Genomic DNA, 24,253 nt, shown 5'->3' on the forward strand with positions numbered 1-24,253 from the left:
CACTTCGGATATTCTTCAGTACAAATATCACAGAATGGAAGGTTTAAAAACTTATTATCCTTTTGAAACAAGTTTCCGAGGAAAAAGACTGTATCAAAAAAAGTAAGCATATGTAGTCAGAAAGTTCTGATTCATTAAGTGTTAATTAAGAAGCTGATTAAATCGGTACGACAGGACACAGATCATAGAGCTTGATGGAAGCTCACCAGCCGGTACCTGGGTATTTTGGCCGCATTGCCCTCAATCTGCCACTCCGTCGTCGACGTTTTCGCACCTCCAGAGACAGGAGCTTCCTCTCATAAAGAGCAGCGTGCAACTTGGCCCTTAAATTCATATTCTCTACCTTCAATTCCGGTGCTCCATCAACCGCAACTCTATGGGAAAAAACATGGTACCTAGAGCCTTCAGAAAGTTCTCTCCTTTATTCCAAGGCTAAGTTTGACAGAACTCTGTAATGATGTCAGGCCAGGCATGGTTACTCTAGTGAATTCTAAAATGTTTGACAGATAAATGGGAATACTGGAATCTACATTAGAATTTCACTAATGGGCTATCTGAATTTGTTAAATGTTCTGAACAAAAATATATCTGAAGACAATGTTTAAGTATTTTTAAGTATTCAGTAATACTGGCTGACTATTCAGTACAGAGATCATAAAGTGCTACCCAACTATGCCTTAAGAATGACTAGAGATACTGGTAACACTTTAATCCTCACTAAGCTGGTGATGGCTAGAGGTATACTTATTATTTTATTTATTCATTATAACTTACTCAGAATTACACAAATATTCCTTTGACATATATAATATTTAATAAATACAGATTTAGCACAGGTTGAGACGAGGAGAGGGATGGCTGATAATCTGTGAATATGGCAGCACAGAGCTGAAGGAGACTCACAGGGAAAGCATCTTCGTGAAAAGTCACCAAGACCTTGGGATGCACCAAGTCTCAAGCGCTCCAACAGGAGGAACGTCTCTTGTAGCGTACTTAGTTACAGGAGGAGCTGGGGAGAGGTGGCAGGGACTCTCGAGGTACTGAGTACAGGTCAGGAGTTAGGGTCAGAGGCACAGACAAGGGAAGGCAGCAGATGCAGGACAACAGCAAATTCCATCAGATCATGGATGGGAAATGGGATGAGGAGAGGGAATGGCTACAGGTACATTAGGCATTAGATAAAATAAATCATACATTAGGTTAAGTGACAGGAATCAGACCCAATCCACACAAGGACCGGGCAAAGTACAGCACAGGCAGAGATAACGACGTCACAAAAGAGAGACAGGGTTCTTGGTCACTAAGTCAGAAAAGACGTATCCATGTTAGTGTCGGAAAGCAGGCAGCCAACTCTGTATACCCAGAACTCAAGATCTAACTGGTTGGCTCTGAACTCTCTTTCTTGTGAACTCTTCACAACTCAAAGCGTATTCCCTTTGAGGTGGAAATTCATCCTCATTCCTCTGGGAGTTTTCAGTCCCTGAGTATGATGGAAAGGCTGTGTCTTTTGGTCTAGTTAGGACTTTTAGAGTTTTCTGGGTGGATGGACTGGATAGTAAGTATTTTGAAGGCCTCCCCTCTAAAGCGGGGAATTGAACCAAGAACTGGGAGGGTCCTGATATGGGGTGCAGAGAAGGGAAGCAAATTAATAAACTTTAAAAATAGTTCAACCCCAGTGTATCATAGTCTCAACCACTGAACATTACCCCCTCACACACACACACACACAGTTATGAAAATAGATTTTTGGCCAATTAAATAATAAAGAAAATAAAACAAATCTGATATTTTAAAATAACAACTATAAGCTTCTAAGAAACCCTGAACAGACATATAAATCACAACTATTACAAGGAATGGAGGCAGGGAATGCTGGGGAAAGAAACAGAATTATAGTTCTATAGAGGCAAGGCCCACGCTTGTCTTGTTTCTCACTGGATCAGTGATGCTTATGAGAGTGCTCAGCACGCACCTGACATACCATAAATACTTCTGAATTAATAAACAACTGAATTCCCCGTAAGTTGTAATACCTTTTATCTATGTCTACTTTATTTCATTTTCCTACACTTTTACTATGAAATATTTAAACAAATAGAAAGGTTTAAAGAATTATACAGTGAACATCCATACACCCACTGGCCAGCTTCTACAATGAATATCTTACTATATTTGTTTCATCACATATATATCCAATCTTCTCTTCTTCTATCCATCAATCAGTCCACTTCATTTTTAAAGCATTTCAAAGTTGCACAAAGACATCAGTGCACTTCACTCCTGAACACTTTAAACACTCAAATCATTAGGATCTAGAGTTCAATATTTTATAGGGCTTTGAAAGTTTTTTCTCTTTTCTTTTTTTTTTGGGGGGGCGGGGGGAGCTAAAAATGACACACAGTGAAACATCCAAATATTAAATGTCCATATGTCCATCTGATGAGACCTAGAGCTATATAACCCAAACTCTAACATTACTATCCCCTCAGAAAGTTCTCATGCCCCTTCCCAGTAAATCCCTCCCTCATACTCCCGAAGGAAGCCGTTCTGAATTTTTGCATCACATGTTAGGTTTGCCTGTCCTAGAACTTCAGAAGGATGGAATAGTATAGTATGAACCCTTTTGTGTTGTCTTGCATTCAGCACGTTTTTGAGATTGATCCATGTTGTGAGTATCAGTGTGGATCCTTTTTTTTGCGGAGCATTAGTGCAGTGTATGAATAATCCACAGTTCACCTATTCCCCTATTGTTGGACACCGAAGCTGCTTCTAGTTTTGCAATATTATGAATGAAGCTGCTATGACCATTTTTGTACAAGTCACTTTGTGGTTATGCTTTTCATTTCTTCTGAGTAAAGACCTCAGAGTGGAATTTTCTAGGCTAACAAACTGCCGGACTCTAAAGTGCCTGTACCGGGCTTCCCTGGTGGCGCAGTGGTTGGGAGTCCGCCTGCCGATGCAGGGGACGTAGGTTCGGGCCCCGGTCCGGGAGGATCCCACATGCCGCGGAGCGGCTGGGCCCGTGAGCCATGGCCGCTGGGCCTGCGCGTCCGGAGCCTGTGCTCCGCAACGGGAGAAGCCATAGCAGTGAGAGGCCCACGTACTGCAAAAAAAAAAAAAAAAAAGTATTGAAGTGCCTGTACCAGTTTATGCTGCCAGTGACAATTTATCAGAGTTCCATGAGCTCCACATCCTCACTATTTGATGTTGTCAGCCATTTTTTTCCAGTTTTATTGAGGTATAATTGACAAATAAAATTATATTTAAAGTATACAATGTAATGATTTGATACAATTTTAGCCATTCTGCTGGATGTTCAGTGGTATCTGATGATTTTAATTTGCAATTCTCTTATAACAAAGGTTGTAAAGCACATTTTCGTTAGTATATTGGTTATTCATATATCTTCCTTTTAAAATGTCCAAGCATTTTACCCATTTGTAACTGGGCTGATTGTCTTATAATTATTTAGTTGTAGGAGTTTGTTATATTTTCTATATACAAGTCCTTTGACAGATATGTTTGATGAATATCTTCACTCAGTCTATGGCTTGTCTAGTAATTTTCTTAATAGTGTCTTTATAACAAAAATATTTAACTTTGAGGAAATCAAACTTATCATTTTTTCATTTTTGCTGATTATTTACTGTGTCATGTCTAAAAACTTCTGCCAAGCCCAAAGTCACAAAGATATTTTCCTTACAAAGTTTTAGGCTAATAGCTTTTACATTTATGTCTATGAATCACCTCTAATTTTTGTGGGAGACAGAGGTTAAAGTTCACTTTTTAAAATACAATATTCAGTTCCAGCCCCATTTATTAAAAAGTTTCCTTTCCCCATTGGATTACTTTAGGCCTTTTGTTTAAAGTCATGCAGGCCTATTTCTGGGCTCTTTATTCTGTTCCATTGATCAATTTGCAACAGTTTTGATTACTATAGCGTTATAATATTTCTTCTTCTAGGTACTCTAGGTCTTCTTCAAGATTACTTTGGATATTCTAAGCTCTTTGCATTTTCATATACATTGAAAAAAAGGTCAATTTCTACAAAAAAATCTACTAGAATATTCTTTAGATCAATTTGAGGAGAATGAACACTTACAATATTAAGTCTTCTAATCCATGAACATGACATATCTCTGCACTTACTTAGATCTTCTTTAATCTCTTAATTTATTGATTAAATTGTGTTGGGTCTTCATTGCTGTGTGCAGGCTTTCTCTAGTTGCAGCGAGTGGGGGCTACTCTTTGCTGCGGTGCACAGGCTTCTCATTGCGGTGGCTTCTCTTGTTGCAGAGCACGGGCTCTAGGTGCACGGGCTTCAGTAGTTGTGGCATGTGGGCTCCAGAGCGCGGGCTCAGTAGCTGTGGCACACGGGCTTAGCTGCTCCGCGGCATGTGGGATCTTCCCGGACCAGGGCTTGAACCTGTCTCCCCTGCATTGGCAGGCGGATTCTTAACCACTCTGCCACCAGGGAAGTCCTCTTTAATCTCTTTAAGTAATATTTAGGAGCTTTTAATATATAGGTATTGAGCATATTTTGTTAAATTTACCCCTAAGAATTTCATATTTTCAAAAGCTATTATAAATGGAATTTTAAATTTCATTTTCCATTTACTGCTAGTATACTAAAAAAAACAACAGATTTTAGTATATTGACCTTGTATCCCAAGACCTTGCCAAGTGCACTTGAATGTTCTTGTAGTTATTCTGTGTATGCCTTGTAACTTTCTACTAACCTGATCATGTCATCTAAGAGTAAAGATATTTAACCTCTTCCTTTCTAATCTGTATGCCTTACTTCTTTTTCTTCCCCTTGCTTTATTGTACTGCCTAGGACCTCTAGTATAAAGGGAATACAAGTGGTGAAAGCAGACAACTTGCCTTATCACTAATCATAGGGTAACCCTCATTATGTCAGTATGACGTCAGAAGTAGGTTTTTCATAGAAGGCCTTTATCAGACTGAAGAATTTCTCTTCTATGCCTGATGTGTAAGAGTTTTTCTCATAAACATGTGGTGAATTTCATCAATTTAACACACATGGGTTTTTCTTTCTTTTTTTCAGCAATAAAATGATGATCTGGTTTTTTCCCCTTTATTTAATATGGTGAATTATATTGACTAATTTTCAAATGTTAAATCAACCTTGCATTACTGGGGAAAATCTCACTTTAGTCATCTGTATTATCCTTTTCATATACTGATGGATTCTATTTGTTAATATTCTTTTAAGAAATTCTGTATCTATGTTCATGTAGATATTAGCCTATAATTTTTTTAAATGTCTTTGTCAGGTTTTCATGTCATACTTTTCTGGCATCATAAAATGAATTGGGAAGTATCCTTGCCTATGTTTTTGAAAGAGTTTGCGTAAGACTGGTGCATATTCTTCCTCAAATGTTGATACAATTCACCAGTGAAACTACCTGGAGTTTGCTTTGTAGGAAAGTTTTTGATTACAAATTCAATATTCTGCTTAAGTATTGCAGCTCTGTTTACAATAGCCAGGACATGGAAGCAACCTAAGTGTCCATCATCGGATTAATGGATAAAGAAGATGTGGCACATATATACAATGGAATATTACTCAGCCATAAAAAGAAACGAAATTGAGATATTTGTAGTGAGGTGGATGGACCTAGAGTCTGTCATACAGAGTGAAGTAAGTCAGAAAGAGAAAAACAAATACCGTATGCTAACACATATATATGGAATCTAAGAAAAAAAAAAAAGGTCATGAAGAACCTAGGGGTAAGATGGGAATAAAGACACAGACCTACTAGAGAATGGACTTGAGGATATGGGGAGGGGGAAGGGTAAGCTGGGACAAAGTGAGAGAGTGGCATGGACGTATATACACTACCAAACATAAAACAGATAGCTAGTGGGAAGCAGCCGCATAGCACAGGGAGATCAGCTAGGTGGTTTGTGACCACCTAGAGGGGTGGGATAGGGAGGGTGGGAGGGAGGGAGACACAAGAGGGAAGAGATATGGGAACATATGTATATGTATAACTGATTCACTTTGTTATAAAGCAGAAACTAACACACCACTGTAAAGCAATTATACTCCAATAAAGATGTTTAATAAATAAATAAAAATAAAGCTATAAGTCACACCCATCACACACACCACCAAACAGTACTTTAGCTGCACCCCACATTTTAATGTTATATTTTTATTATTGTTCAGTTCAAAATGTTTTGAATTTTCCTTATGATTTCTTCCTTGACCCATGTATTATTTAGAAACGTGTTGTTTAATTCCCAAATATTTGTTATTGATTTCTAATATCATTGTAGTCAAAGGACACACTCTGTATGATTTTAATCCTTTCAAACGTATTAAGACTTGTTTCATGCTCCAGCATAAGGTTTGTTATATGACACCTTTCATTTGCTTATACCTCTATACCACCAGAAAACCCATAATGATGGCAATATAAATTGTCCTAAAGAAAGGACAAAACCCACTGATCTTTAAATATTCTGGTTGTTTAAGTATTTTTTTCTAATTTCCAAATTGATAGTAGTATACTCTAGGAAGTATATTCCTTGACTAGTAACTGGAGAAAATCTATAAACTAAGCATGACTTTCATTTGGAAACAAGCTACAAAACTTGATTTCTCTCAGTTTTCCCTACATTAAATGGCAATCATATTTTCCTTCTTTAAATAAGGATTAGATTTATGCTTCAAAAGATTTGGAAGAGAAAACCAAGTTTATCTTTTTTTTTTTTTTTTTTTTTTTTGCGGTACACGGGCCTCTCACTGTTGTGGCCTCTCCCGTCACGGAGCACAGGCTACGGACGTGCAGGCTCAGCGGCCATGGCTCACGGGACTAGCCGCTTCGCGGCACGTGGGATCTTTCCGGACCGGGGCACGAACTCATGTCCCCTGCATCGGCAGGCGGACTCTCAACCACTGCGCCACCAGGGAAGCCCCCCTTATCTTAATTTTTAAATGTAAAACAAAAAGCTAGCTATAGGAGGTTTCTTTCTTATTGTCATTTTGCTTTGTAAAGAGAAATAGCACAAAGGGGATTTACATAATCTCTCAAACCAGAAGATGTGTAATTAGGGTTGAGTTTTTGTTCTAGTTGCAGTCTTCAGTTGGGCAAGGCCATCCCAGCGGTTCTTCTAAGACCTTTCTCTCCTCTGCCAAAATTAAGAGCCACAGGTATTTTTCACACTTTTAGTTCTAAGGCAAAGTGGAAGCAACTCTGGTCAGTCCCATAAGGTGCAAAGCTGTATGCCCCAGGTATGTCAAGGCCAAAACATAACCTTTTCTTTGAATTTAGCATGAGACAGGTCTGGAAATCTCATTAATACTTTGGGCTCTCTCACATAGCCAAACAAGAATACTATTATTATCACTGAAATGACATATTGTAGTTATAAAATTATAAATCCCAAACTTAGTTTGTAAAATGTTGCCACGGAATAGTGCTTCAATAGAAAACATTTTTATGTTACTATTTAAGCTGAGTCAAACTGAAATGGTTATATAAAGTATCATGCTTAGCCTGTGTATGGTCACATATTATGCACATAGAAAGAACTTCTCAACTTTCAAAAATCAGTTACCGTGTTCTTCCTGTCAATAAGCTTCTTCTTGGGTTTCCCCTACAGAATTAGAAAGGACAAGTGGGTTAGAGCACTACACAGATAGTCATTCTCTCCTGAGTTCACACACACACACACACTCCTGAGATTTGTACTACAGAAATTCAACATAGAATTATGCCAGGGAAGGCATCTTGGGTTAGAAGCAGACAGATGAACTGAGAACATGCTCAGAAAAGAACAGAGTACCATAACCTTTAGGGAGGATCAATAAAAAACAAAAGGAAGAGGACAAATGAATTCTAGAGGAAATTTCTAACAATTACTTGCATTTGTGTATCTCGCCACAAATCTAATCACACTTATTCTTCACAACAACTGTTGAGCCCCATTTATAAAAAGGAGCAGGATAAGACCATTTTGTGACATGCCCAATGTCAGAGCTTTAAAGAGTTTAACGCTGAGCCTATAACTTTGCTCTCAGACTCCAGTGTTCTTTCTACTTGCACTGAACTGTATTAGCGAAAGAAGCCAATCTCAATTCTCATGGGGTTCAAAAAAGATGCTCATGAGAAATAGATTTTCCATAATTAAAAAAATCTCTTTAAAAAAGAGATGTTCTTCATTGTCTCTAAACGAGAGTTGGGGTCTAACCACAGGAAGTAAGTACCATTCAGGTTTAAACTGGCTTTTGTTTTTCATTCAAATTCCTTTCACTTGACCCTCTCTTTTTTTAAAAACATTTCCCCAGTTTTATTTGTACTCATTTGTGAGTGTGTATATTTAGTTCTGTACAATTTTATCACTGTGTAGGTTCATGAATCCACAGACAAGATACTGAACAATCCTATCACCATAAGGACCCCCTATGTTGCCCTTTTATAACCTAACCTCTGGCTTCCTTTAATCTGTTCTCCATTCTAAAATTTTATCCTTTCAAAATTGTTATATAAATGGAATCATACAACATGTAACCTACGATATTGGTTTATTAAAAAGGAGATGGATGCAATCAATACCAAGATCTTCTATCTATAGAAAAATCAAGTGAAAAATCTGTCTCCACCGAAACGTTTTATCTTTTCCTTCCCATGTCTTCTATCTGTGCCAGTGTCCTAATACTGTCAACTTATTATCAGAAATTATTTTAACTTTTATTATTTTAACTTTTTTATCAGATAATGGTTTGCACCAGTAATTCGCAATCATGGCTTCACATTATAATCACCTGAGCAGCTTTTAGTAAGTACAAGACTTCAGTCTGGGAAGGGCTAGGGCACAAATATGGTGTTACTAACATGCAGCCAGGGTTAAAATTACTGTCATGCTGTGAGACAGTAGGTATGACACTGTTTGCCAGGGCAGGGTGGGTAAGTGGGGGATGAGTCGGGGAGGGCAGAGAAGGCAGACAAAATGAACCAGTTATGAAATGAAATGATTAGAGAATTAGCTTGAAAGTAGTTCTGGCAGTAACGCAACAGGATTTGCAAGAGAGAACACATCCGTTCAGGTTGAAGAGAACAGATTTAATGGAGGATGTTAGGGCTTGCAACAAACACAATTTCATTTTTTTAAGGCATGTTTTTGTGTGTGTGCCCACCACGTGGTAGGTTCTTGATACTGACAAAGATGAACATAACAAAGTACCTACTCTTAAAAGCCAACTTGAAAGTAGACAGAGTAGTTAGTAAACAGACAATTATAATACAATATGTACAATATGGGAATCTAAATCAGATGGAGGGATAAGAAGGGCGGGGAGAACTTCCTTCTAGTCTAGGTAAGAAGATGAAGGCCATGGCTAGAATAAGAATTCAGGATAAACTGAAGGCCACTCCAAGGGAATGTATGGGAATTCCAAGGGAATGTGAGGATAAAGAGGCATGAAAGAGCAGTACATATGGTCTGATTGGCCATGGGTTGGTATTGAAAAGTGGAGATTAGGCTAAAAAGATAGGCAAGAGTAAATCAGGAGGGCCTTTCTTTGCTAAACAGGGAAATTCATGTTTTTTGAATCAAAGTTTTTAGAATGCTTTATAAGCAGGAGTTGTTACTGCAGCCTTAAGAGAGAAGTCAGGGAGGGCACCAATTTGGATGGGAAAAAAGATTAATCCTCTATCTGAAATTTAGCATCATATACATGTAGGGGACCATCCACAGTAGTATAAGTGCGATTTTTTTTAACATCTTTATTGGCGTATAATTGCTTTACAATGGTGTGTTAGTTTCTGCTTTATAACAAAGTGAATCAGTTATACATATATATATATGTCCCCTTATCTCTTCCCTCTTGCGTCTCCCTCCCTCCCACCCTCCCTATCCCACCCCTCTAGGTGGTCACAAAGCACTGAGCTGATCTCCCTGTGCTATGCGGCTGCTTCCCACTAGCTATCTATTTTACGTTTGGTAGTGTATATATGTCCATGCCACTCTCTCACTTTGTCCCAGCTTACCCTTCCCCCTCCCCAGGTCCTCAAGTCCATTCTCTACGTCTGTGTCTTTATATAAGTGGGGTTTTGCTACCAAAAGAAATAACACGTTTCTTCATATTACTTTAGAGTTGTTCCAGGGTCACAAAATACTGCCAACACTTATCACACTTTTTAAATTATGGTAGTTATTAGACCCACTGCTATTAACACATCATTGAATGTGTTAATAAAGAAGCACATATGTCATTACATCTCAAATTTTTTTAATTGCTATGCTCCCCCCTAAAAGAATGCTTCCTAATTTTGGTGGTGGTTCCCAGATTGCCTGTTCCACCTTCCTTCCACCTCATGGGAAGCTCAACTGCAGAAAGATCTAGCCTCAAGCATAGAGTCCATGTCAGTTCAGAAACAGACTGACACAACCTTTGAGGAAACTCACGCAAACTACCAATCCTAAGCAAACAGTCCATTACTTATAAATATGACTCTGGACAATCAAAAGTCACCAGATATTTCAGGAAATATAATAGCATAAACTAGAAAGAATGAGGTGAACAAAAAGAAGTAATCCAGAAGAATTAAACATAGTGCAAAAAATAGAAAGGAACTTTAAATAAAGTAATTATGATAGTCAGAGAGATGTAAAAAGATATTTGGAATACTGTGATTTATAGTGAGAAACATATATTTGGTCTTCATCCCTGTTTCTGGCACAGAGCTCCTAAAACCCTTGAAATGTTTAAGTGATGAGTGGTAGAGGAGTTTTTTGTCATGCTAATGAGGTGACTTTTAGAAAGCCCTTGGATCAGCTAAGGATGAGGGCTGGTCACCAGAGGAACCAACCCTGTGATGAGAGGGTTGAAACTTTCAGTGTCATCCCCCTGAGCTCCTGGGAGGGGAGAGGGGCTAGAGATAGAGTTCAATTACCAATGGTTGATGATTTAATCAATCGTGCTTATGTAAGGGGACCTCCATAAAAACCCAGGAGTATGGGGTTCAGAGAGCTTCCGGGTTGGTGATGTGGGGAGAATGGTGTACCTGGAGAGGGCATGAAGCTCCGTACCCTTTCTCTATACCTTGCCCTGTGTGTCTTTTCCATCCGGTTGTTCATGAGTTAGATCCTTTTATAATAAACTGGTGATCTAATGAGTTAAATGTTTTTCTGAGTTCTGTGAGCCGCTCTAGCAAATTAATAGCACCCAAGGAAGGGGTCGTGGGAAGCTCTGGTAGACAGCCAGTAGGTAGAAGTAAAGGTAACAACCTGGGCCTGTGACGAGCATCTGAAGTTATGGGGGTGGAATCTTGTAGGACTGAACCCTTAAACTGTGGAATCTGATGCTAATCTCCAGGTAGACAGTATCAGAATTGAACTGAATTCTCGGACAACAGAAGGGTACAACTGCTTGGTGCTGTAGGGGAAACAAACACCCTACCTCCTCCACATTGGAATTGGTACCAGAACAAATTTAATATTATATCCATAAACTATGAAAACTAGTCAGAAAGCAAAAACAGTTCTTGGATGTTAAAATCATACTTGCCAAAATAAAAAAAAGTAGATCAAACAACCCTCTTCTGTGCTGGTACTGAGTAACAAAATAGGTAAGGCTGAAGATCAACTTAGAAATTTAGAAGACAAAATTCAAGAAATCTCCAAGAATTTAATGCTAAGAGACAATGAGATCAAAAGTATGAGAAAAAGGTAAAGAAATACAGAGGATAGAGCAAAAGATCCAAATTTCATCTAACAGAAGTTCCACAAGGAGAGGAAAGACAGGATAAGGGGAATATTTCCCACAGTTAATAGACTTAAATCTCCAGACTGAAAGGATTCATCCACCGCAAAAGCAAAATAATGAAAAGTAACACGCCAGAACACACCTCGGTATAATGTCTGAAAAGTAAAGATAAAGAAGCCTTGTAAAATTTTCCAGGGAGGAGGTAGGGGGTGGGGCACTGGGACCAGGTTATATATAAAGAATTGAGCTTCTATGTCTTCCAAGTAAATCTCAAGATCTCTTTCGTTAGAAGCTACACAGTGTAATTACTCAATGGTAATAACCACAAATTTACAGAGAGAAACTGGAAATCCCATATAGATCCTGATAGTGGATAATGAAATTACAAGAAATGGCTGGAATCTGGGTATCTATTTTTAAGAATCCCACAAAAAAAGCACACATACCTTGAAAATAATGCAGATTTTTAAAAATAACTAAGGTTCCTTGTTAGTCAATTACTGAACTGTACTGTAATGCAGTTATGTCTCAGGGGCAACAAAAGTATGTGGGACTAAGCAGTCCCTGACTGCTGTGCTAGTTGAATTCCAATGTCTGCTTTCCATCATTTCTCCCCTATTTTCCCTTGTATTGAGGTTATCAGTTGTCATTTCTTACAACTGTCACTGTATTTATTTTGTGAATTACCACCCCTCCACCTTTTCTAATCTGATCCTTCTAATCTCGTCTAGTCTAGAAAAACAGATAATCATGTCTGTTAAAATTGCGTCTGAAAGTAAAAAGGCACTGAGTAAAGTCCTTCCTTTAAGAAGGACAAGTTTTAGGGTATGTGTTAAGATTGCTTAAAGATATTTATGGTTTAATTTTGTAGCATCTGGAAATATTGCAAAGTGCTGAGAGTTAACGAATTCTGAAAAAATGAGGTTTTATATTGTGTTTTCCGTAGGGCTCTTTCTATCAGATATTACTGAAGACTTTAATAAGGCCTCTTTCCTTCTTTTGCATGTACTTTCTCTTAATTCTGTGACCTAGTCCTACTAAATTTACAAGATTAGCAAATCTCCACCTGTCCTGGAAGAGACGTGTCGCCAGCATATAGTTCATGGAGGTTTTGTGTTCAAGGTAGGACCTGAAAGACAAAGAGAAGAACTGGTTATTTCTTAAAGCTTAGTTGAAGGGGAAAATACAGAAATAAAAACATGAATCAAGCACAAAAGTGACAGGTTATTTACATACTGTTTCTAAAAATATATAGTCTCTAAAGTGACAAAGGAGGAGATAGTTGCTCAAATCATATTATAAAATACTAGAATAGCAGAAAATACAATAAAATGAAAAGAATAAAGAGGACTTAAATTAGAAAATAAAAAGAAAGAAAAGTCAGGAATTCTTGGACTAATAAAAGCTGATATACTAAATTCAGAGAATAAAACTGAAAGACAAAAACAAAACCACCACCAAAAATCACTTAGAGCTAGAAAAGAGGTCAAATGAAGCTGGGAATGGGAGGTGCATAAAGGGCATGAAAATGTTGACAGATTGTTTCAATCATCTTATTTCTCAAAAGCGTTCAATGGCTCCTTGATGCCAACTGCAGGAGGCATATACTTTCTCTTACAAGATTTCAAAAGTTGGGTCATCTATACCATCAATTCATTCACCCTTTCTCCACACAGAGACTCAACATGGGTCCTAAAGTACAGTCAGACAAGTCCCCTTATAACCCTCTCACACCACACCTCCCACTGGTCCTTTTGCCTCTGTCTGGACACCTTCTCCTCACACCCTCTCTACTTATCCATAATCCACCCTTCAAGAAGCAGCTCAAGTCCACTGTGCTGCATGAAGCCTTCCCTGATATGACTGCTCCAAGTCTACAGAGGTGCCCTCGTCCCGGCCTTCTACCTCTGCCTTCACTGTATGCCTAAGGGACTTGTCAAACGCTGCCTCATAGAGTAAATTTCTCTTCTCAGAAAGCAGCAGGATGCAGCGCGGCAAAGCAGGATCTGGAGTTAAAATACCTGAATCAAGTCCCACTGTGTGATCATGGATAAGTCACATTACTTTACTGAGGTTTATTTTCCTTATCATTACAATGGGAATAACAATGATGTGTATAAAGTACATCATAATTACAAAGAGCTATACATATATGAGCTATTTTTATTACATGTATAAGTAATTTCTCCATCATCAGTACTGTTAACTCTCAAAGGACCGGGACCCCATCTAATATTTGTTACTCCAAAGCACCAAGCATAGTGCTAGTTACTTGTTGATATTCAATAAATATATATTAATTAAAAAGACATATTTGTTAGCAGATAAATACATCTTTCCCACACTACATGAAAATAACTCAGTTAGTTTAAAAGTCTTGGTGTTCTCTTCCACTTTTCTCAAAGGTCCCGGGAGAGGTGGAGTGATTTACCAGGTTGGTAATTTAGGAAAAATTCAATAAGCTTCTCCCTTCTTTCTCTGGGGAGATAATCTCTCCTTAGGAAGCACATATCCTCTGGTGCTCCTACAGGGTCAGGTATTCCTGATGCACAGCTCAGACCAACCTTGCCTAAAAATGGGTATGTAAATCTGTCCAATTCTGAGGGTCAACAGAAAGTGCATTAACTTGCAGATAGATATAATCAAGTCTCCCAACCTAGACTTTATCAATGTGGAGTATGGAAAGTGATATTTTGGCCTGAATCTATCTTAGTCTTTGTCATCTCAACTGGTTCAAAACCAAACCAGGAAAGGAAGGTATCATTACTGGACTCCCTAAGAAACCCCAACATTATCTGTGATTGGTTCCTTAGAAAAAGGTACTCAAATTAGGGTCCTGCCTCTTGAAAACTTAAGAGGATTCCACTTTCATTAATTAAAAGATATGTTGTCTAGTAATTGCAAATATTCAACCTCTTCAAAAACGTATCAAAAGATAAAAGTCTAATTTTGAAAAGCCAAGCAATATCTTTTTATTGAATTCCTGGGTCTTTATAAGGTGTAACTAAACTACATGGATAGAATATTTTGCAACATAAAAAGATTTCTCTATGAACAGCTGGGTTTTCAAAACAAAACAAACAAGAACCAGTTCTTTCTTTTATTCCTCTAAGTTTTGGCTCTACTTAGAACCACTAATGTCCCAACCAGAAGCCAGTCACCAGAGGAAGAAAAATGTGTTCCCCATAATGAAGTACAATCTTACTAGTAATCAGAGAAATGCAAATCAAGACCAAAATAAGATATCATATTACACTCAGTATTTTGACAAAAATTAAGAAGTTGACAGTACCACATGTTAGAGAAGATATTGATCAACGGGATCTCCTAGGCACTGCTAACAGGAGTATAAATTTATATAGTCACTTTGGAAAACAATTTAGCATTACCTTTTTCTTTTTAGCATTATATTTTAAAGTTGAACATTCACATATCTTAGGGCCCTAGATATATTCCATCCCTAGATATATACCTAGGAGACACATATAAGCATATTTAGAGCACAGCAGTCTTTAACAGCAGAAGGCCAGAAAGAAGTCAAATACCATCAACAAGAGAATGGGAAATTTAACAGCAGTATAAACACACAGAAGAATAAAATAAACTGAAAAAGAATGAATTCTAGCTACATGTAACAAAATGAACCTTAGTAATATAATACTGAATGAAAAAGGAAGAATACATACTGTTTTTGAGAAAAAGTTCAAAAGCAATACAAACTTATCAACAGAATTCTGTTTCTACATATGATATGATAACTGCTATAGGACCTGCCCTTTCACCATAAACAGCTAGAAAAGTGCACAAAATATATGAAACAACTGTTTCCAGACATGAAACAACTGGCAGTGCAGGACTGTGATAACTGAAAGGGGAAAATAAATAAAGGAAGCCCTCTGATTGCTCCACCTTCCCACCTAGATGCAATTCCAGGCAGTGCAGAAAGAGAAGGAATTCAAGTAGAACCCAAGAGTCTCTGTGTTGAGAAGACAGAGATCAAAGTTCTAGGAAGTGCTAAAATTTTCAAAGCTATGTCCTGGAGAGGAAGAAGCTACGCATAAGAAGAAATCAAAAAAGTCATCACAAGGGACCCTTTGAGTCTTTGGGTAAATACAGATCTACTCAGGCATACGGTGAAAGTCCACAAGGCTCTGCAAGGAGCAACTGTCAGGATAAAGAACATTAAGGAGAAAGTGTAAGCTGAATACTTTGCAGAGTTCACACAGGGCTGCCAATTGATTGAGTTCCCACCAGCCAGATGGAGAGATCTCATTGAATATGGGGGTCATTTAATAGACACCCCAAAAGAGTCTTCAGTAGTGGAACTATCCTATACCTAAACAAAAAGCTATTCTAAACAAACCATACAAATGCTTTTAAATGAGGCTGAAAAAGATTAAGCTGATCTACAAGTAACTTAAGTGTACGGCCACAAAAAAAACTTTCGATGGGCTTTAAAGAAGCAATAAAATCCAAACACAACAATACAACATTTACAATGTCCAATTAAAACATCTAATTAAAAAAAAATCACTGTACATGTGAAGAAACAGGAAAAATATAACTCATTAACAAGAGGAAAACCAGTCAATAGAAACAGACTTAGAAACTATAGAGATAATAGAACCAGATTTTAAAACAGCTACTATAAACATAATATATGCACAAGAATCTAAAGGAAATCATGAAAATAATTGTAAAAAAAGAGAAAAAGAGGATATAAAGAGAAACAGATGGGAGTTATAAAGATGAAAAGTAAAATATCTGACATGAACATTTAATTGGATAGAATTAATAGAAGATTTAACACTGCAGACAAAAAGATGACTAAACTGACAAACACAGAGAAACAGAAAACCATCCAAAACGAAGAAAGAAAAAGAGTATAAAAAAATGAACAGAGCCAGACTTATAGTACAACATCAACCAATTTAGCATGTAACCAGAGTACCAAAAGGAGAGGAGGGAAATGGGAAAAAAATTTGAAGAAATAATGGCCAAAAGTTTTCCAAATTTGATGAAAACTGTAAGCCCACAGACCAAGAAGCTCAACAAATCCCAAGCAGAAGAAACAAGAAGAAAGTGATACCAAGGCATACATCATAATCACACTATTGAAAATCAGTCATAAAGAAATAATCTTAAAAGCAGGCTGATACGTAAAAAGAAACGAAATTGAGTTATTTGTAGGGAGGTGGATGGACCTAGAGTCTGTCATACAGAGTGAAGTAAGTTAGAAAGAGAAAAACAAATACGGTATACTAACTGTATATACTGTATATACTGTATAATACTGTATATATGGAATCTAAAAAAAAAAAAAAAAGTGGTTCTGAAGAACCTAGGGGCAGGACAGGAATAAAGATGCATGTAGAGAATTGACTTGAGGACACGGGGAGAAGGAAGGATAAGCTGGGAAGAAGTGAGAGAGTGGCATGGACATATATACACTACCAAATGTAAAACAGATAGCTAGTGGGAAGCAGCTGCATAGCACAGGGAGATCAGATCAGTGTTTTGTGACCACCTAGAGGGGTGGGATAGGGAGGGTGGGAGGGAGACACAAGAGGGAGGAGATGTGGGGATATATGTATAGCTGATTCACTTTGTTATACAGCAGAAACTAACATAACAATGTAAAGCAACTGTACTCCAATGAAGATGTTAAAAAAATTTTAAAAAGCAGGCAGAGAAAAAGAGACACATTATGCACAGAAGAACAAAGGTAAGAATTACTGCACACTTTTCATGAGAAAAATGCAAGTCAAAATATAACAAAACACTTTTAAAGTGTTGGGAGAAAAGTGCCAACCCAGAACTCTACAACCACTGAAAAAAACCTTTCAAAAATTGAAAGTATCGATATAAGAAAGACTTTTTCAGACAAGCAACAGTTGAGAGAATTGATTGTACTACAATAAATCCTAAAAGAAGTTTTCCAGATGGAAGAAAATGAGGCCAGATAAAAAACTGATCAACATAAAAGAAGGAAGAACAGAGGAAATAGTAGTAAATGTGTAATTATGAGACTTTTCCTCATACTTAAATTTCCTTAAGCTGTTCAACGCAAAAATAACCAATGTACTATGGGATTTATAACATATAGAAATAAAATGCAGGACAATAATAGCCCAAAGGACAGGAGGGGGAAATCAAATTATACTGGTCGTAAAATTTCTAAATTATACCTGAAATAGTGTAACATTATTTTAAGGTGCACTGTGGTAAGTAAAAGATGCATATTGTCACCCTAGAGCAACCACACTTTAAAAAAAGCAAACCAAAGAGGCAAGAGAAATGAGTTAATCGAAAGCCGGCAGGGGAAAATAAAAAGGGAACAAAGGACACATTAGACAAATGGAAAACAAATAGTAATTTGGCATATCTAAACTCAACCATATCACCATGCTGTACATTAAATCCCCATAATTTATTCATCTTAAAACTGAAAGTTTGTACCCTGTGACCCATAGCTCCCATTTCCCCTGCCCCAGCCCATGGCAACCACCATTCTACTCTTTGTTTCTATGAGTTCTACTTTCTTTCTTTCTTTCTTTTTTTTGCGGTATGCGGGCCTCCCACTCTTGTGGCTTCTCCCGTTGCGGAGCACAGGCTCCGGACACGCAGGCTCAGCGGCCATGGCTCACGGGCCCAGCCGCTCTGCGGCATGTGGGATCTTCCCGGAACCGGGGCCCGAACCCATGTCCCCTGCATCGGCAGGCGGGCTCTCAACCACTGCGCCACCAGGGAAGCCCTACTTTCTTTTTTAAAAAAAGATTCCACATATGAGTGAAATCATACAACATTTGTTTTTCTCTGTCTGGTTTATTGCACTTAGCATTATCCCTGAAGGTTCATCCATGTTGCCACAGATGGCAGGACCTCCTTCTTTGACAGAAATCTACTTTAACTATAAAGACACAAGATAGATTAAAAGTAAAACAATGAAAAAAGATACAGCATGCAAACACTAGCCATAAGAAAGCTGGAGTGGATAGGGGTGAGGGGAGAAGGAACTGGATGAAGTCAGTCAAAAGATACAAGCTTCCAGTTATAAATAAGTACCAGGGATGTAATGTACAACATGATAAACAGAAGTAACATTTCTGTATGTTATATATGAAAGTTAAGAGTTCTTTAGTTTTTCTTTTAGCTTTTTTCTATTTATTTAACTTTGTATCTCTATGAACTGATGGATGTTCACTAAACTTATTGTGATAATCATTTCATGATGTAAGTCAAATCATTATACTATACACCTTAAACTTAAAAAGAAAAACAAAGGAAGCTAGAGTGGGTATATTATAGCAGATAAATAGACTTCTGGACAAAGAACATTGTCCAGGATAAACAGGGACATTTCATAGCAATAAAGAAGTCAATTTATGAAGAAGACATAACAAATCTAATGCAGATGTACCTAATAACAGAGTTCCAAAATCCATAAAAAGCAAAACTGACAGAACCAAAAGGAGAAACTGACAAGGTCACAACTACAATGGGAGATTTCAACACCAGACTCTTGATAATTATAAAATTACTAAAAATAGAGAATATCTGAACAAAACTGTCGAATCCCTTGACCTAATGGACATTTATAGAACACACCAGCCAACAATAGCAGGATATATATATTTCAATGTACATGTTACATTGTACCAGGATAAATCAAATTCTGAACCATAAAACAAGTCTCAGTAAATTTTAAAATATTCAACTTACACGAAGTATGTTCTCAATACAACAGAAGTAAACTGGAAATCACTGAAAGAAAAACCTCTAGAAAAACTCCCGAATATTTGAAAACTAAATGACACACTTATAAATAACCCACAGGCCAAAGATAGAATAAAAACGAAAATACAACGATCAATTTTCCTTAGTAGGAAATTTATAGCTCTTAAAACACATATAGAAAAGAAGAAAGGTCTCAAATCAATGACATCAGCTTCTACCTAAAGAAACTAGGGGAAAAATATAGAGCAAATGAAGCCCACAGTAAGCTAAAAAGAGGAAATAATAAATATTAGAGGGGAAGTCAATGTACCAGAAATAGAAAAGAAAACAATGAAACTAAAAACTGGGTGTCTTAGAAGATCAATAAAATTGATAAACCTCTAGCCAGACTGAATAGGATAAAAAGAGAGAAGAATCAAATTACCAATATCAGAAATGAGAAAAGTAACATCACTGATTCTATAGATATTAAAAGGATAAGTGAATATTATGAACAATTTTATGCTTATAAATACAACACATATGAAATGGACAGATGCCTTAAAAGACACCAACTACCAAAGCTCATTCAAGTAGAAATAGATAACCTGAACAGTCCTATGTCTGTTAAAAAAATTGAAACTGAACTCCTGGTCCAGATGGCTCCACTAGTGAATTTTATCAAACATTCAAGAAATAAATAATACCAATTCTCCATAAATTCTTCCAGAAAACTGAAGATGTGAGAACACTTTCCAACTCATTCTGTGAGGCCAGAAACCAAAGACTGAAATATCTTATATATCTTATCCTCATACTAAAACCACAGACGTTATAAGAAAACTACAGATCAGTATCTCTTATGAACATAGATATAAAAATCCAAATACAATTTCAGCAAATCAAATTCAACAATATATAAAAAAGATACCGTATCATGACCAAGTAGAGTTTATTTCAGGAATGAAATGTTGGGTTTAACGTTCAAAAATCAATGTAATTCACTATATTAGCAAACCAAAAAAGAAAAACTATATGATTATGTCGAGTGATGCAGAAACGCAACTGACAAAATCCAACATCCATTTCTGATCAAAACTCTTAGCAAAAGAGAAATAAAAGGGAACTCCCTCAATCTGATAAAGGGCATCTATGAAAAACCTAAAACTAACATCATACTTAATGACAAAAGACTAATTGCTTACCCTAGGCAGGAGCCAGACTGGGATGTCTGCTCTCACCGGTCCTATTCAACACTGTGCTGGAGGTTCTTGCCAGTGTAATCACACAAGAGTAAAGAAATAAAACACATCCAGATTGGAGATGAAGAAGGAAAACTGTCTTTATTCACAGACATTTTCAACTAGGTAGAAGATCCAATGGAATCTCCAAAAGCTTTCAATAACTGATAAGTGAGTTTAGCAAGATTATAGGAACATGATCAATATAGAAAAATCATTTGTACTTCTATGTACTAGCAGCAAACAATCAGAAACTGAAATTAACAAAACAAAATCATTTACAGGGACTTCCCTGGTGGCACAGTGGTTAAGACTCCATGCTCCCAATGCAGGGGGCCTGGGTTCAATCCCTGGCTGCAGAACTAGATCCCACATGCGTGCCACAACTAAGACCTGGTGCAACCAAATAAATAAATAAATATTTTAAAAAAATCATTTACAATAGCATCAAAACATATTAAATACTTAGGAAGAAATCTGACAAAAAAATGTAAAAGACCTGTACATTGAACACTACAAAACACTGGCTGAGAGAAATTAAAGATGACCTGAATAAATGGACAGATATACCTTGTTCATGAGTTGGAAGACTCAATATTGTTAAGATGTCAATTCTCTTCAAACTGATCTAGAGAGTCAATACAATCCCAATGAAAATCCCAAGCAGGCTTTCTTGTAGAAACTGACAAACTAATTCTAAAATCCAAATGGAAAGGCAAATGACCTAGAATAGCCAAAACAAACCTGGAAAAAGAACAAAGTTAGAACAAGATTTTTTATAAAGCTACAGTAATCAAGACAGTGTGGCACTGTATTGGCACAAAAACAAAAAGATCAATGGGAAAGAATAAAAAATAAAGAAATAGACCCACACAGTTTTCCACAAAAGTGAAAGACAACTCAATGGAGAGAGGGTAGTCTTTTCAAAAAATGATGCTAAAACTACTGGATATCCATCTGGAAGAAAAAAAGAACTGTGATCCATATCTTATACCATACACAAAAATTAATTCAAAATGGATCAGACTTAAATGTAAAACTTAAAACTACAACATTTCTATTAAAAAAATAGAAGAAAACTTGGGATAGGCAAAGATTTCTTAGATACTAAAGCACAGTAATTAAAAGAAAAAAAGGACAAATTGGACTTAATCAAAATTAAAAATGTCTCCTCTTCAAAAGACACTGTTTAAAGGATGAAAAGACAAGTAACATACTGGGGGACAAAATCTTTGCAAAGCCCACATCTGATGAAAGAATTATATCCAGAAAATATAAAGAACTCTCACAACCTAAGAAAACAAATAATCTCATTTAAAAAATGGGCAAAATATTTGATCACCAAACAGCAAACAAGCATATGAAGACATGCTCAACATCATTAATCATTAGGAAAATACAAATTAAACCATAATGAGATATCACTACACATCTCCTAGAGGAGCTAAAATTAAACTGACCATACCAACTGTCCGTGAGGATATGGAGGAACTGGAACTCTCATACATTTATGATAGGAATGTAAAATGGTAAACCATATGGCAGTTTCTTAAAAAGTTACACACATACAATGATATGATCCAGTCATTCCACAAGTAAGTATTTTCCCAAGAGGAATGAAAGCACATGTTCCAACAAAAATTTCTATATAGATGTTCATAGAGTCTTTCTTTACAATAACAAAAAACTGGGAACAACCTAAATATTAGTCGACAGATGAAAGGATAGACAAATTCTGATATATGCCTATAACAGACTACTACTTGACAATAAAAAGAAATTAAACCATTGATACATACTGTAACATGTATGAATCAAAAAATAATCTTGCCAGGTAAAAAAGAAAAGCAAATAAGAGAACAACCAACAGAATTCTGTTTATGAAATTCTAGGAAATGCAAATTCCTCTTTATTGACAGAAAGCAGATCAGTAGCTGCCTGGGGACAGGAATAGGCAGGGAAGGGAAAAGGAGGGGCAGGAGAGAGGAATTACAGAGGAGAACAAAGAAACTTTTGGTAGTGATGCATATGTTCATTGTGTTGATTGTGGTGGTAGTTTCATAGATATATACATATGTGAAAATTTATCAAATTGTACAATTTGAATGCATGCAACTTATTGTATGTCAATTATCACTCAATAAAGCTGTTAAAAATAACATTTACAATATCATCCAAAAGCATGAAATACTAAGTGATAAGTTTAACGTGTTCAAGATCTTTACACTGGAAACTACTATAAAATGTTGCTAAGAGAAATCAAAGAAGACCTAAATAAATGGAGAGATACATCATGCTCATGGATTGGAAAATTCAACGTTACTGAAATATCCACTCACCCAAAATTAATCTATATGTTCAATGCAATGCCCATCCAAAGTCAGCAGACTTTTGTGTAGAAATTGACAAAGAAATTTTAAAATTTCTTTGGAAATACAAAGGACACAAGATAGTCAAAATACTTCTGAAAAAGAACAAAATTGGAAGACTTACAACACTACCTAATTTCAAGACTTAGTATAACGCTACAGATATTAAGACAAACACGTAGATCAGTGAAACTGAATAAAGTCTAGAAATATACATACATATATATTTCAGTTAACTTTCAACAAAGATGCCAAGTTAAATTCAATAACATAATTTCAAAAAGTGGTGCTGGAGCAAATGGACATCCATATGGAAGGAAATGGAAGTCAACCCTTACCTCACCACACATAAAAATTAAATCAATACATATCATAGACCTAAATATAAAAGCCAAAATTACAAAACTTCTAGAAGAAAACAAAAGAGAAAAAGCTTTGTGAAGTTGGCATTGGTAAAGATTTCTTTTCTAAGTTTTCTTAGAAAACACGAAATGCATAAACCTTAAAAAAAAATTGGCCAATTGGACTTCATTGAAATTTAAAACTTCTGTTCTTTGAAAACCACTGTTATAAAAAGCTAGCCACAGACTTTGAGAAAATATTTATAATATAAATTTCTGGGAAAGGACTTGTATCAAGAGCCTTTTATAACACAATAATAAAAAGATAAAAATCTTAAAATTTAAAATGGGAAAAAGAAGATACACAAATGGCCCATAGCACATGAATGCTCAATATCATTATTAATCAGAGAACAGTAAATTAAAACTACAGAGAAACACTACACACACACTAGAATGCCTAAAATTAAAAAGCCTGACAATATCAAGTGTTGACAAGGATGGAAAGCAAATGGAACTCTCATTCATCATTGGCAAAATGTAAAATGGTTCTATCTCTTATCCCTTTTCATACGACCCACCTATTCCACCCCTAGGTATTTATCCAAGAAAAATAAAATCATATATCCACACAGAGACTTGTACATAAATGTTCATAACAGCAGCTTTCTTCAGAACAGCCCAAAACTGGACACAATCCAAATATTCCACACAGGTGAATGGATAAACAAATTGTGCTATATTCATACAATGAAATAGTACGTAACAATAGTCAGGAATGAACTACTACTGTTTCACACAACAACACGGATAATTCTCAAAAACACTATGCCAAACAAAAGAATC

The 24,253-nt window shown here is 36.5% G+C and overlaps 1 protein-coding gene across 1 annotated transcript in view; it reads right to left on the minus strand.

Moving 5' to 3' along the window:
• Window positions 1–24,253, minus strand: part of TTLL5 (tubulin tyrosine ligase like 5) — a 253,665-nt gene that overhangs the window by 144,111 nt on the left and 85,301 nt on the right. The window contains exons 17-19 of the mRNA XM_065871649.1: window positions 12,807–12,869; window positions 7,591–7,629; window positions 217–374 (exon numbers count right to left, since the gene is read on the minus strand). Coding sequence (XP_065727721.1) covers window positions 217–374; window positions 7,591–7,629; window positions 12,807–12,869 — 260 coding nt within the window. The remainder of the gene's footprint in view (window positions 1–216; window positions 375–7,590; window positions 7,630–12,806; window positions 12,870–24,253) is intronic.

The sequence above is a fragment of the Phocoena phocoena genome, chromosome 2 (assembly GCF_963924675.1).
Source record: "Phocoena phocoena chromosome 2, mPhoPho1.1, whole genome shotgun sequence".
Classification (NCBI taxonomy): Eukaryota; Metazoa; Chordata; class Mammalia; order Artiodactyla; family Phocoenidae; genus Phocoena; species Phocoena phocoena.